At 31.2% G+C, this 15,931-nt stretch overlaps 2 protein-coding genes across 2 annotated transcripts; one reads left to right on the top strand and one right to left on the bottom strand.

Annotated features, from left to right (window-relative positions):
• Nucleotides 1-9,721: 9,721 nt before the first annotated feature.
• Nucleotides 9,722-10,531, top strand: LOC130810962 (uncharacterized). Its single transcript, XM_057677081.1, has one exon. The coding sequence runs from the start codon at nucleotides 9,722-9,724 to the stop codon at nucleotides 10,529-10,531; it is 810 nt and encodes a 269-aa protein (XP_057533064.1).
• Nucleotides 10,532-13,212: 2,681 nt separating this feature from the next.
• Nucleotides 13,213-13,611, bottom strand: LOC130810963 (uncharacterized). Its single transcript, XM_057677082.1, has one exon. It carries the CDS (start codon nucleotides 13,609-13,611, stop codon nucleotides 13,213-13,215), a length of 399 nt encoding a protein of 132 aa, XP_057533065.1.
• Between the last annotated feature and the right edge of the window lie 2,320 nt (nucleotides 13,612-15,931).

Genomic DNA, 15,931 nt, shown 5'->3' on the forward strand with positions numbered 1-15,931 from the left:
AACACAATGTTAGAATTTTAAATAACATCATTTCAGTGCACCATATACTGATATACCATAAATAAGGCTACAAGCCTACAACAGCAGCAATTGCATTCTTCCTTTTGTCACATTTCCTAATACTATAATACTATTATCCCTTTTTTGTAATAGCTCACATTTATAAAAAAATAATCACAAAAAATAACTATTCAAGAAAAAGGATGATATATATATATAAGGACGGTATTAAAAATTTTATAGTATTGGTTAAATTAGTACTCAAGTTAATACTTTTATAAATAAGAGTTTAAGAGTTTAAAATTACACTTAATCTACTTATTTTTGTAACTGAATTATAGAAATCAAACTAAATTAGAAAATTTATTTATTCAATTTCTGATCCTAAGTTTCGCCGCTATGTATAATCAATTGGATGAATCAAAAGAGGATCTACATAACAAAAAACTTTTTCCTTGCACCCTTTCGGCAATGGCAATAGGAATTAGGGATCACAAAAGTGATCTTTCAGTAATGTATTAGCTTTGAGTGTTGTACCATCGTTGTCCGGCTTGTTGTCCTTGTCCCTTTTAGATACTCTACTGTAAATGACAACCAATATTTTATTCAATAAAATAATAGAATTATTATCTTTTGCGAATTGGAAGTTGTAACTGTGGATAGTTATGTTCTTTAGGTTCCAGATGTTTTTGAATCACAAACAATCTCATCAAGATTCCCATGGTTTGAGCAAGTCTTGTGTGAGATCAGCCCATATAATTAATACTATTTATTTCTCTAATTGATCATTTTAAGGTTACAAGTGATCACCTTAATACTATAAAAAATAATCATTTTAAGGTTCCAGAATGATTACTTTAAGACGTATGAAGTTGGTTATTGGTAATAAAATACAAGATTGTAAAAACTAGAAGACCTTAGTACTAGGTTGTAAGTTGTAACTGGTAAAAAATTTCATCTTCACAGGTTAGAGAATTATAATAACAGCGGTGTTACGTATTGCAATAACACTACCTATGTTAAAGGAATAATGCGGTTGTTAAACCGCCAAGTAATAACTATAACTTAGTCTATAAAACATTCTAAGTTTGTTTAACATAGATTTTTTTACATCTTTTTAAATAGATAAATACCAACTTACTAATTTTTAAATTAATAACCCAAGTATAAAGTCTTGTTTTTCACTATGATTCATACAATAGTGGCTTGCAGATCAACAACACTATGATTCAGATATAAGTACAACTCTTAACAAAAAAGAAATTCTATCAAGAAATTGTGTCCCTTGGATAATTGTAGTAGTTTATGATAGTACCATGTATACATATACTCTTGTGAAGTGGCATTCCTAGCTATTATCATGGCTGTTAAGGAATCAATTTAACAAAAAACTTAAACAGATGCTCAAGATTACGATATGTTATACATATAACATATTATATGCTCCTCATACGAGAATTCTTTGGATTAGAAATATAAATGCAGCATATAACTTTATCATATTTGGTGATTGGCGTAAAATATTCCACTTTAAATGAGGATAAGTGAGATTTGAACTTGAGACCTATTGTCACGTGATTTTAAATATTATGTCAAAAAATCAACTCAACTAAAAATCAGGGTCGTTCCTGACCATAGACAAGATAGACATTTGCCTAGTCCCAGAGTTAAAAAGGGTCCTAAAATTAGAAAATGCTAGTTAATGGAAGTAGACAGTTAAAAATTTGCAATTTGTGAATAGTTCTTTTAACATTTAAGAATTATATGGCACATCTACATTTTTAATGCTAATTATAATATATAGGGTACGTCTTTGTTATTTTTCCAAACACTCATTTAGTTCAGAATCGACCCTTTGTAGGGAGGGTCCGTTTTTTTCAGTTTGTCTAGGGCCCACACAATATCAGAAACGACACTGCCAAAAATTTAGGTTGATTATTAAGGTCCAAAATATATTTTATACTCTAATATTGCTAAATTTATACATGATGCTACACTTGGTAATAACACAAGAGTCGATCGATCAATTGGTCAAGTAGTAGTATGAGATGTATAAATTAGTTAAATTAGTTCCAGGTAACATCGGATAGAAGCTCAAAGAAAATTGAAGTTTCAGTTGGGATTTACAAAACACACATGCTATCTGAATATTTTCCATTGTTTTATTCTAAATCATTAATTAACCCTTATGTGTGGGCATCTAGGCATTGTATGCACGTGATGGGGCTCTTTTGGGAACCCCGTGGAAACGCGGTTGCCTTAGCTAATGGCAAAAGGATACTCTAGACTCAAGTTACTTGAATTCAAAAATTCATATTATGTCAATTATGTGTTTAAGTATCAAAGTGAGTTAATTTGCAAATTAATTAATTAATTATATATATATATATATATATATATATATATATATATATATATATATATATATATATAATGTCATTAAAGTTTCAAACATATAATTATGTTATAATAAAAAATTCGACTAGAAAGTAAGGACTCGGATTTTATATTAACTTTCCATCTTCTCGGATTTATAGTTTTGATTCAGTCAATTTAGCTTGAACTCCATTTTTACTAAAAATTTGCTTTAGAATAGCTTTGACATTGTTATTATTTACTTTGTGATAGTGTTCTAGCGTGTTGTCCTGAAACTTATTCAACTAAAAAACTTAGATTGATGGTTGAAGTTTTAAAATATTTTATATACTCTATCAAGCTTCCTCACGCAAAAGTCTTTTGGATTAGAATTGTAAATGTAACACAAGTCGTCCTCATATTTTGGATATAAATTATTTACTTGATATGAGTTGTGAATAAGATCTAAACTTATGATAATCTTTTAGCATGTTGACGTCTAATATCATGTTAAGTGACCAACTCAATTCATATTTTCTTACTGCTTCTACGGTATTGTTAACTTCTTAGTTAACATTTTCAATTTTGTTTGTGCATGAGTATGTTTATGTGTAGTTCTCTATTCTAAAAATCATCATAAAATTGAGTACAATTTGTGTACATTGTTGTATTTGAATTGCAGTTAAGAAAACATGTACCCCTTTGTCATTCCAACTAACTTAAGAAATCGTTTAAATCTAATCGGATAAATTATTCAAACATAAATTTTTAGTATGAGACACACATCTTGTATGGATTAAATAGCCCAACTAATACAAATCGAAAGAATATAAGCTCTCTAATCTGATATCGTTTCACAAAGAGACAGTCTCCCACAAGCGAAAAAGTTATAAGTATTAGTTGGAGTGCCATTTTGAAAGTAAATCAAGGCTGTCAAGACTCGTTTTGTGCCCTAACACCCATCAAAATCTTAATGATTTCTAATGCAAACCACATGATCATAACGTAATGACAGAACTCACGGGGGAATCAGATATTCAAATGCTTGTGTGCGTGTTTTTCTAATACTTCGTGCTGTCTTCAATGCTGCGCGTGCTCGGAAAAAATTTAATTTCCCAATTGTTCTAGATGAGGAAACATAGACCGAAACTACAAGCTTGCACGAAGTATTTTATAAGCCGAGTTGAAAAGTTTTTAAAACTATCTAATCGATCAGTAATAAAAGTTGGGTGAAAATTAAAGGGGATAAACATTTATTTTAAACTTAAATTTTGCTTGAAAATAAGAGCACTAAGATTTAGAGTATTGGCCTTTTAGTTTAATTATATATATTAATATTAATTAATTTTACCATCAAGTAAACAGCTATTAGGGTGTGTTTGGATGGAAAGAAATGGAGGAAAAGGAAGAGGAGGGATTTGGAGGAATGACAAATTTCTTGTTTGGATAGCAAAATGAGAAGGAAGGAAATTAAAAGGATTTGACGGATTTTTTTTAAGGCTCTAATCTCTTCAAAGTTGAAAAGATTTGAAGAGAAAGCTCTCATCTCCCTTTCATTCACTCCTACACAAACAAGAGTTATTTCCCTTTCATTTCTCTTCTTTTCCTTTCCCTTCCCCTCCTCCCTCTTCCATTCCTTTATTTTCTCTCCAAAAATGTTACCCAAATATAGTATTATACTCTCTCCCTTCAAATACCAAATTCTCATTTGCCTTTTGGGTATTATTTATCGATTAATTTTGATTTAAATATTACTCTCTCCCTTCAAAAACCGATATTTAAAATATTGCACTACAATGACTATTACTCAACCGTAACCATAGGGGAAGAATTTGGCCGAAATTGCCTATACCATGTCCTAGGTCGTCAATAAACCCAATTAATATTAAATTATGAGACATATAACACAGAAAAATCCCAGTAATTTGAATAGATGTTGAGACGAGTGTTAATTCATTTGGCTCACCCTAAAATAGTACCATAAATTCTCCCCCAACAACTAAAATCATATATTTACACTATGATTAGCTCCACTGAAAATGATCTATTAATTTATATAGTCAACTCTAATTTTTTGAGATTAAGATTTTAACATTAGATCTAAAAATTCCTCGGTATTCATCTTTTCAAGCCTTTATATAAGAATTTTACCTCTCCTGAGCCCCTTCCTCAAACATATAAATATATATATGTTGTCTTAGCTTAGGTTAATAGAGCAAAACATCCTCTTACTCTAAGTCAAAAAAATAAATAAATAAATAAATTCTTCCACTCAAAAATGAATAGTCTAAAATCCACTTTTCACACTCCTTCAATAAGTTTGCCCTCCACTAGACCCACCAAAACTATAGTAACCATTGAGGATCACTTGCATAGGCTAAAATCCTCACTAATAGAACCTTCTTCAACTTCATCATCCATTTACCAAAACTTGTGTAATACAAAACATATGTATGAACACTTAAACAATTACATTCATTTGCCATACAACCAACAAACCCTTTCAAAACATTCCATTAAGGGAAATCTTGAACATATATGTTCTAGAAGGTTCTCTTGTATTGTTAGAGATTTCTAGTTTAGTTCTAGAAGCATTGTCACAAATGAAAGAATCCATTCTCGAACTCGAATCAGCTCTTCGTAGGGGAAACAATAATAAAGGAATTGAGACTATATGATATCAAGAAAGAAAATCGACAAAAATTAATCTAAGGGATTTTATGAATATAAAGAAAGCTGAAAAGTTTAATGTTCTGAATGATAATGAAAATAATACGTTAAGGATGTTAATGGAGGTTGAATCAATTAGTATGGTGATATTAAGGTATATGATCTCATATTTGATGGGAAAAAGGACACGTGTCATGCAAGTGGTTGGTCATTGGTTGCAAAATTAATCAAATATAAAGATGTTAACAAAGGAATACAAGATTTTAGTGATATAGAGGGTTTAGACTGTGTTCTTTGTGTTCTATTTAACAAAAAATCATGTGGTGATATGAAGGTTTTATTGAATCAATTAGAGACACTAGAATTGGCTATTGATGAGCTTTATGAGGGAATGGATTGTGTCTCTAGATGCATTATAAAAACAAGAGAACTTAGTAATGATAAAGTCATGATGCAACAATCATCAGCTTAAATTTTTGATCATATGTAATTCGAAATATATTATATACTATATTGATAATTGCTTGTAACTTTGGCAAAATTGATTGTGTAGTAGAGGATAAAATTTTTTGTAGTATTCTCATATGCATTTGTAGAAATAATAACAAAATTTTTGAGACAATTTTTTTCTTGCTTATGATTTTTTTGACTTGTGTTTGGTTGGCTTGTATAGCTTTGAAGTATGATTGTCTACATGTTCCAAATGGCTCAAACTTTTTTTTTTTTGGTAACCAACTATATATGTAATATGGTATATTGTATATGTTATTTCCTGTTTTATTTTCATTTCCATATCTTTTATTATCTAATTAGAAGACCCTACCTCGTAGACACCCTGTTAAATGTGTATGCAATGGTGGATTTACAAAGGGATATGCAAGGAATGGGGTGTTATCACCTCATCAAAATTTAAAAATACTTAAGTTTTTTATTGGAAAAAATTGTGGACATGGGATGGGGTGCTATCTAACAAAAAAAAATGTAAAATATGGTTTTAATCACGATGCGATCATTATATTCTAAATATCAAATGAGACCACAAAATATCCATTAATGCTTGATGAGATTAATAGAACACAATTTTACACTTGTACAATGCAGTTATACCGGTATATTAGGTTTATAAATATTGAGATACATTATGCTTGTGTCTAAGAAAGAGACACCTTTACATCTATGTTTATCCAACTTGGCTCTATTATTATATATGTTTTACATTACATAAATAACTCATTATTAATAGTGTGTTTTTGAAGAGCGGATGACACTATTTTATTCGAAAAGCTCACTTTTCTTGTGATATCAGTCTTTGCTATTTTATTGTCTTTTATCTTTTCTTTACTTACTCCCGCGAATTTGTTAAAAATAATTTTAAAACACTCTCACATACAAATGTAAAAAGTTCGCAAATTGTATTGGACAAATGAGTAATCATCAAATAACTAAATATACTACTTCCTCCGTCCCATAAAACTGTCTTCTTGGAAGTATAGGAAAATCAAGAAAAGTGGTTATAATGATATTTTTGTAAAAAAATAGAAAAATATGTGAATGAGATGAAGAGATATGTTGAATCTGCGGGTCGGATGAGATTAAATAAAAAGTACGAGTTATGACTAACAACAGAAATGAGACGAATTAAAAAAAAAATTAGATTAATTTCGTGACAAAAAGAAGTAATTATTAGTTGTGCTACAACTGGAACGCTAAACTAATTGCTGTTATAAAAATGAGCAGCTTCATACATAACTACATATCTGAGTTGAACTGGCTAATGTGACCTGTAGATAAGATGCAGAATGGTATATCCTGTACACCATAAAAGATGCACAAACAAGTATATATTTTATAGGAAAATATATTTACGGTCCTTAGGATTGTACATAAAAATTAACAAATTCTTTTTATTATTAATAATTTTAAATTTTTAAGAGAATTTAATCTAGAAATTGAAAAACAATTAATATTTTATATAATAATTTTAACTTTCTAAGAAATAATAAATGATAAAATAATAAAGTATAATTAAATGCTTATGTTTCCAAAGTACAAATAATACTCTCTCCTTTTTAACGTTCTTTCCATTTGAAATATTTCACTTTAAGGGAAGAGAAATTTGATTAATGTTTTTAACACATATTTACAAGATAAAATATATTTATGAGAGATCTCGTTAGATTCGTTTTAATGTATATTTTTTATTATGTATTTTTTATAATTTTTTATTTTGTGTATTTAGAGATATTAAGATTTAAAATTTAATTTAAAAACTGTGCAAAAAATAAACGCAAAGTAAAAAAAACAAAAAAAATATTAAATAATATAAATTAAATATAAGATTCTTTCTTATATATAGCCGTAACGGCTATATATATATATCATTTCCCTGTTTTATATGAGAAGGTATTATATCAGCCTATCAGGTTTTGGTTTTCCCTATGGAATCTACTGATCTATATTGGCTGGCCACTCATGTGCCATACTTACAAAGCTTTACACGCTTTAATATTACAAGTGTCCATAAATTTTGTCGTAGTGGGTAGAAGATTTAATACTACACTCATGGCCCTTGGTAACTATGAAGGCTAGTGAGTAGCGACTTTTCGAATTAGTGTCTTGATAAGATATGTTGACTTAGGTGGCTTATTTCTGTGAAGTGATAGAAAATGTTTAGAATTAAAATTCATATTTGGTTAATGGTACTAATTAGAGTAAGAGTTTATTTGGCAAAATGCTTTTTAATTGGTTTGACATGCTAGAATTGATGGTTGATTTGTTAATTATTAATGTTTTTGTTTAAGTTAGTTGTTATAAAAATGTTTGTTAAAAATTAATTGTTATTTATTGGTTGTTTATCAAATAAAAAAATAGTTCAAAAAGCCAAAAAGTCAAAAAACGATGAAAATATTACTCATAATAAAAAGTTTTTTAATTTTAGCTAAAGTTATTTACCAAACACTTTTTAGATTATTTGAACAACCAAAAGCAAATACAAAAGTTAACCAAATTTATCATTTGTAAAACGCACTCAACTTCTTTGTAAAAAACTAAGGATTTGTACGTTCAACCCTTTTAAATTTTACCTAGATATAAGCCACTTAATATCATTTGGTGATGAAAATAGGAAATATTAAGCATATTAGGATTGTTTTTACTTCATTTCAATTATTCACTTTCACATCAAAATATGTAGTTTTTTTGTTGGTCGTTTTTACAATCACATGTTAGTGTATATAACATATTTTGCGTCTTAATAATCAGTTTAAACTTTTGGTTTAGTTGATTTCTTAATATGATATCAGCGTCAATATACAAAGAGATCAGGAGTTCAAATCTTAACCACCATTCTAATTCAAGTGAAATATTTTTTACACTAAATAAGTAACTATGAAGAGGGTTTGTATTGCATCTACACTAATTTCTTAATATTATATTGTTTTTCAAGCATTAAGAATGAAAAAATAACCATTCCCCAAACAAAAAACAAATGATCACAACAGGATTAATTTTTTGTATGGAAAATACAAGTAAACAACAAGTTTAACACATGAATTAAACATCTTATAAGATGAAGTATATATAATATAGACCAAAGGTTGTCCAGATTCTTTCTGTTACCCGACTACAAACAAGATCTGCAAATAAGTTAAAAATCAAATGCCTGTTTTCTTTGTCTGTTGTTATCTAATATCTTATTCATAAACATCCCATTTTTATAATGTTCAAGTGTTATAGATGAGTAAAAAAAGAAAATACAGGATCCACGTGAATCCTCCGCGTGGATGAGGCCTTCTTGTGTTATACTTTCGAGCTCGATAATATATTTTCGTATTTATCTTTTTAGTACATCTCATTTATAACAATAATAATAATGTAGAGTTTTACTCGAAAAACTAAAGTCGACTATATAAACCAATATATCAATTTCAATAATCATCCATATGAATTTTTCTTCTTCGTTCATTATGATTTCCTACCTTCTCAATTTGTAAGCATAGATCCTATTATTTTCCACTCTTATCCTTTCGGTCTTTCTCGCCCTCTATTTAAGTTTTCCGAGCTCCAACTCTCTATCTTTACAAATGTTCAAACCATTTGAAACAATTTTCTTTCATTTTTTCCTAACTATTTGCAACTCCTAAACCCCTTTCTTATATCTTTGTTTTGAATTTTACCCCTCAAGATTTGCTCACTTATCAGCTAAAACATTTGCATTTCCTCCCATCTTTGTGCTATGATCTTTTCTAAAAGTCCATATAGTACGTATCTTAGTTTGGATTTTTATAAAAACATATTTTTCAATTTCTTTTATTTTCATCCACACGTTTCAACTCTCTTTTAATATCATCCACACAATTCAAATGGTCCTATCATTAATCTTTGAACAACTTGTTCGATCGGAATGCCATCTACGCGTGATCTACGTTACATATGAGTAATAGACCTCATGTGGGAATTCAAATAGTTGTCTCTCCTGTGTTTGGTATTCTCCTTAATGCCACTCGTGCACATCAATTTTTGATGGTGTCAATGAGGAATCAAAGGCGGCATTCAAGGGATCCCTCTATGTTCTCCAAACAGAACCTTGTTATATATAAGTTGCACCAATGTTTTTCTAAACCAAGCATCAAATATTCACATCTTCTCCAAACCTTCAAAACTTTACTTTTTAGTTTGTTCATTGACTTCTAAAGAAATGGCAACTCCAAAAACTTCATTGCACACCCGTTCGATCAGTTTGCCATCGACATCTCACCCACTCGATGCAACCACTGAAAATCACTTTTGCAGGCTAAGGGTTGCACAAGCAGAGCCCTCGTCTTCATCAACCTTAACCCGAAACTTATCCAATATGAAAGATTTGCACGAGCAAATGAACGATTTCATTCTTTTGCCACACAACCTACAAATCCTTTCAAACGAAATCATTAGGACACAGGTCGATGAGGTTCTAGATGGATCTGTTACCTTACTTGACATCTCTAGCACCACACTTGATGCGCTATCCCAAACAAAAGAATCCATTTTAGACCTTAAATCAGCTTTCCGTAGAGGAAGCTACAATGAAGGCATTAATACATTTGCAATGTCAAGAAAGAAAATCATTAAAGATCTTTCAAAGTTTCTCGTCAAAATTAAGAAAGTTGAACAAAATTATTCACCAAAAGTCGAAACTAATGGCTCAATCATAAGTCTTCTAAAAGAGGCCGAAACAATTAGTATAGCAACATTGAAATCACTTGTATTATTTCTGATGGGATCGAAAGAAACTAAAGTTCGCGGTTGGTCTTTGGTTAACAAGCTTATGAAGTCTAAAAGATTGGAAAATACTACTGAAGTGGAGTGTTTAAATCAAGCTATCTTGGACAATGTTGATTCAAAGGTTGTTATGAAGCATTTAGAAACATTAGAAATGGTTGTTCTTGAGCTTGAGAAAGAGTTGGAATTTGTTTCAAGATGCTTTGTAAAAACTAGAGTTTCACTCCTAAATATACTAAACCATTAATAGATGTAACTAGGAAATTATACCAATTTTGTAAAGATGAGAATTTTTTCTAAAAACATTATGAAAATTATATGATTTTCTCATGGTAATATGCTCCTTCATATACTTGAAATCTTGAATGGTAGAATCATGCTTGACAACATTCATTTCCTTATCATAGCATATGTATACATTTTAATAAACGGAAGCGGTAAAAATACGAGGAACTCTTGTGAGAGACCGTATCTTAGTGAGACGACCTCAAAACAAGAAGTTTTAAACAAATAAAATGATAAGTGTCATAGAAATTATCTCTGCTACTTCAGTTCCAAAATGCTTCTTAATCTTCGTAAAGACCATATTGTCTCTATCATCAGTAATCAAATTGAAGACAACACCTGCAATACAACAATATCATCTGTATGCATGAAACACAAGTTGATGCAAGCTAGAACAATTTTATATCAAACATTCACCCAAAAGTTCCACAACATGAAGGAAGTGATAGACTGGAAACTCGTAAAAAACAATGGAAAATATGAGAAGCACCCGGTCTTTCATATACAAGCATCACCCTATTTCAACTATTCAATCGTTGGAAAAAGAATCAAAATGGAGGTAATCCTTACTAGCCTTAAGACCCTCCGAAGAACCAAATCATTGGAAGCATACGGATGAAGTTGGAAAATGATAAGCGCCATTGACAAGCCAGATCCCTTTAAACAATCGATTTAACATCATATTGCCAAAATAATAAACTCAAAGGTACATGACTTAGATGCTTACAAACAGAAGCAGGGGCGGACCTATTGGGGTTGCCTAAAAAAACAAATTTGAAGCTTGCTTCCACCTGGTTTCGAACCCACAGCCGCATGGTAAAAACGTTTAGCACTTGTGACCATTAAGCCAATAGAAGATTGCTCGAAATAGTAATTAATTATAAGTATAATCTTCAATTGTAATTACATACATTAAATCCCTTTGGACTTTCCAGTTTCCTCATTCATAAATGCAATGTGAATTGACATTTCCTGTTTCCCACTCCTCCTTTCCCCCTGTTTACAAATTCCCAGCCATTCACGACTTCAACCAAATTTCCAATCGGCGTTCAACGGCGGATGGTACTGAGGGCCTACCCCCGACCTCAAAAACCCCCCACGACATACAAGTTCCAACAAAGATGTTACCTCGGCTAGCATGTGATCAACTTCATCATAAACAAGGTTCTTCATGTAGATTAGAGACAACTTCTTTATGGAAATTAATAGTACCAGGGGTTCCAATAATCACATGTGATGTAAATATGTAATAGGACCCCGCTTGCTGATTGAAATATGAGACGGATTTTGCAAGGCTTCTGAACCTGGTCTTTCAGCAGTGATCCCAGTATACTTCCCCATCTTCTTCGGGACTTCCAAGTTCTGTCATCCAATTGTCACATCATTTTAAGCAAAATAAAAAGATTTTATAAGGTCTGTCCACACAAGCTTCCCCTTCTCTGATCTCTATGTTAAACTCAAAGCACTGAGCAGTGTATTTGGCACTACCGCACTAGTGCGATATAAAAGATTTGACTAGTAAGATTACTTATATAGACTAAGTTTTGATCAATGTATTAAAAAATACACAAGTAAGAACCAATTTGATGGATAGATCTTCGGTATAAATAGGTGCAAACTAAATTAATGAAATAACTGAAAAGTCTATTAACCAATTTAGCTAGTTCCCTTAATATAGTACATCTTACATCTAACATAATTGCAAGCAGAAATTAATAAGTCTATTAACTTGTATTTTCTTTTCCCATTAACTTAACACATTACGATCATTAAAGAGCCATCAGGTAAAGTAATGCTATTTTTAAGATGTGAAGGAAAGGGTTGGTAAGAATCAAAAAGATCCAGGTTGTATGTCATGTGATTGGTAGCACCACTGTCAGTTATCCAAATAGCATTATCAGTTGAAAGTAAACATTGCTCACCAGCTAAGAAGCAGGCGGTGTTTGAATCTTCAGCAAAAATTGGAGATGCTTTTTCCTTTTGTTGATTGATCAAATGGAGCAGTATATTATATTGTTCAGTGGTGAAAGAATTTGAACCAGCTGCAGTAGGTTGTAGCTCTTTTTGATCAGGATTTTCCAATTCAGCCAAAGCAGCTACTTTGTTATTTCTCCAATTGGACTTAGCAGCAGAGGTGGAAGGAAAGCCATGTAATCTATAGCATCTATCTTTAGTGTGGCCGATCTTCTTGCAATAGTCACAAAAATAAGATGATTTTCTTTGAGAAGAGGACTTGTCACTAGAATGAGGAGGTCTGTAAGGAGTTATGCCAGAGTTACTTCAATTGTCAGAGGGTCTCCCCTTGTTAGCAAACATGGCATGAGACTCCTCTGGAACATTATCAGAGATAGCTTTGTGTTCTTCTTCCTGTGCCAGTAGCCTGTAAGCATGAGATATTGGAGGCTGTGGATATTGCATAAGGAGATTAGCCCTGACATGTGTGAAATTAGGATTGAGCTTCATTAGAAAAGAAATAGTTCTTTGTTCTTCTTGAAGTTTCATGACTTTTTGAGTGATTCTACAGGTGCAATTTGTACAAGTGCAAACTGACAATGGTTGAGTAGCATCCTGTGTATCCCAAAGAATTTCCATCTTAGTGTAGAACGAAGAAATGCTATCTGTTCCTTGTTGTATATCGGCAAGTTACTGTAGAGTTGAATAAATTTGTGTACCAGAAGTCTGTCCAAATCTTTCTTGAAGATTAGACCATATTGCAGAAGCGGAATCGAAATGCAGAACACTTCTGGCAATTATTGGATCTAATACCTTCATGAACCAAGTGATGAGAGTGCTATTGACTCTTTCCCAAGCAGGAAAGACAGAAGAAGAATCAGCAGGTTTAGAAATGTTGCCATTGATGAATCCTAGTTTGTTCTTGGCTGATAAAGCTATCATTACAGATCTCTTCCAATCAATGAAATTGTTTCCGGTAAAAGGAGTGGAAACGAGTATAAAACTTGCATCGCTAGGATGTAAATAATATGGAGAGGTTGGATTAGTAATAGGATCGATGTTTTGTTGAGTTTCAGAAGAAGAAGACATTATCAATTGAAGCAGAAAAAAGAAAGAAAATCAAATAACAAAAAAAAAAATTGATATAGAGATTGCGAATAGCAGTTTCATATATCAAAGAAACAAAGATCAAAGAGTTAAGAACTCACGGATGTATGAAATGACTGAAGAAGGCGACTCAAGCGTGAATGAAGAAGAAGATCAATCTATCAGCGGGTGAAGATTTAGGGTGAAAAGGGAGATTTAGGGTTTCAGAAAAAAAAAAAGGAAAGCAATCAAGAACAGTGAAGAAAGAGGCGAAAGCAAGAAAAGGATCGTAGTGTTAGGCTGATACCATGTTAAAGTATACCTCAAAGTTTCGATAATGGCGATCAAATCTTAATGCAACAGAAAATGAAGAAGATGATTTAGGTAAAAACATAAAGAAAACAGAGAAAGGAAAAATTGCATATTATTATTTTTTTTAATAATCGATGATTATGAATTACATTTCAAATTACATATATATGTATATGTCAGAATCTAAAAGAGAGCATCCATCTTGTAATAGAATATAGTTTGTTACAAAATAAGAGTAGCTGAGCTGGCGACTTGCTTATGTTGGACTAATATCCTCAACATCAACATACAATTTAAACCATCCATTTCAACCATTAATTTCACTCAAACAATTGGACAAGCATCCCAATAACAATTGGAATAAGATAATCTTGATTCTTCCATCATGTAAATACACACGCCTTCGTTAAAATAAAAATCTGGCCAAAAAAAAGCCGAAAATATCAGTGAAAATTAAACATTGCCACAAACCTAAACAACTAATTCTCTACTCTCTAGTTGGGCAAATACAGAGAGCTTGAGGAACTTGATGATTACAATCAACACAAGTGCATGACTCAACATCCCCCAAACAACGCACATCGTCTTTCCTGACCCATTGTGAGCTTGAGCAATCAAATTCGTGTATGATGGTGTCACAATCATCACCAGAGTAATAACTAGATAGTGCCCGTATGATGCACGACTATATTAAATTTACCGACAAATTTTTATCATTTAAACAATTAAAATTTTAAGAAATAAAATTTTCATTATAGTTATATCTCATTTCACTCTGAATAATTGTATACATTATATACATTGTTTGATTTGTATCATACTTTGCATTATACGCGTAGATGATTGCGAAAATTTAGGTATAGATATAACATAAATATCTATGTAAAATTATTTTATAAAAGTTCAAAAATAATTTGTTTTATCATAAAAAATATAAGTGACTTCCACAAAGGTTGTCACAACCTAAATCATATATAGACTTATGCATTGCATTTATGTAACACCCCGAGATTTTAATGACATAATTATTTAATATTTTAATAACTTTTGGAGATTTTATAATTATATTAAATAATATTTTTAAATTAGTTTTAAAAAAATTTCTTTCATATACGAATTTAAATGTTAACGTGTGTGTATACATATATATATATATATATATATATATATATATATATATATATATATATATATATATATATATATATATATATATATATATATATATATATATATATATTAAAAATATAGATTTGCGATTATTAAAATAAAGAAGTTCGAATTAAAATTATTATTTATTAAATTTGTGAGCATATAAAGATAAGAATCTAGATAAATAAATAAATAAATAAAATAAAAAGAGGTGTTAGGATTTTAAGTAGTAACACTCAACCTCATGAAAAAATCACGCATCACCATGTCCCTCCTTCCCTCTCTCTCTTCTTCCTTTCCCCTTGTTGTGCCGCTAGCAGCTGGCCCCAACTAGCCGCCCACGAGCAACCACCAGAACCACCAGGCTGTGTCTCCCTTCTCCCACGAGCAGCAAGCAACAGCCAGACACCAACAGTAGGTTGTGTCTCCCTTCTCCCCTTCAGCAGCAGCTAAGCTGCACTCAAACAACCACCAGCAGGCTGGCACGACTGGTTGTGCAGCCTTCACCGCCACGCACACGCACCACCACCACATCATTCACTTGTCTTCCACCCTGTTGATGATCAACGCTGAGGCTCAAGTTATCAAGCCCAAGATCAAGAGAATTCTAGAAAAATAAAGAATGAAAATATTTTGGAATAATAATCTAGAGAATGAGAAAATATCTCAACTCTAGAATGTGCTATAAAAATATCTAAGTATAAATATCTTAAATCTAGAATTTTCTTAGAAAATATCTTATACCTAGATAGCTTCATTGGAGTAGTATAAATAGGTGGTCATGGCATGAGTGTAGGTACTAAGTAAGAGAGCAAGTAAGGGTTCCAAGTAGTGTCTTCTTCTAAAGTGTTGTAGTGAT

Source organism: Amaranthus tricolor, chromosome 4 (genome assembly GCF_026212465.1).
Source record: "Amaranthus tricolor cultivar Red isolate AtriRed21 chromosome 4, ASM2621246v1, whole genome shotgun sequence".
NCBI lineage: Eukaryota > Viridiplantae > Streptophyta > Magnoliopsida > Caryophyllales > Amaranthaceae > Amaranthus > Amaranthus tricolor.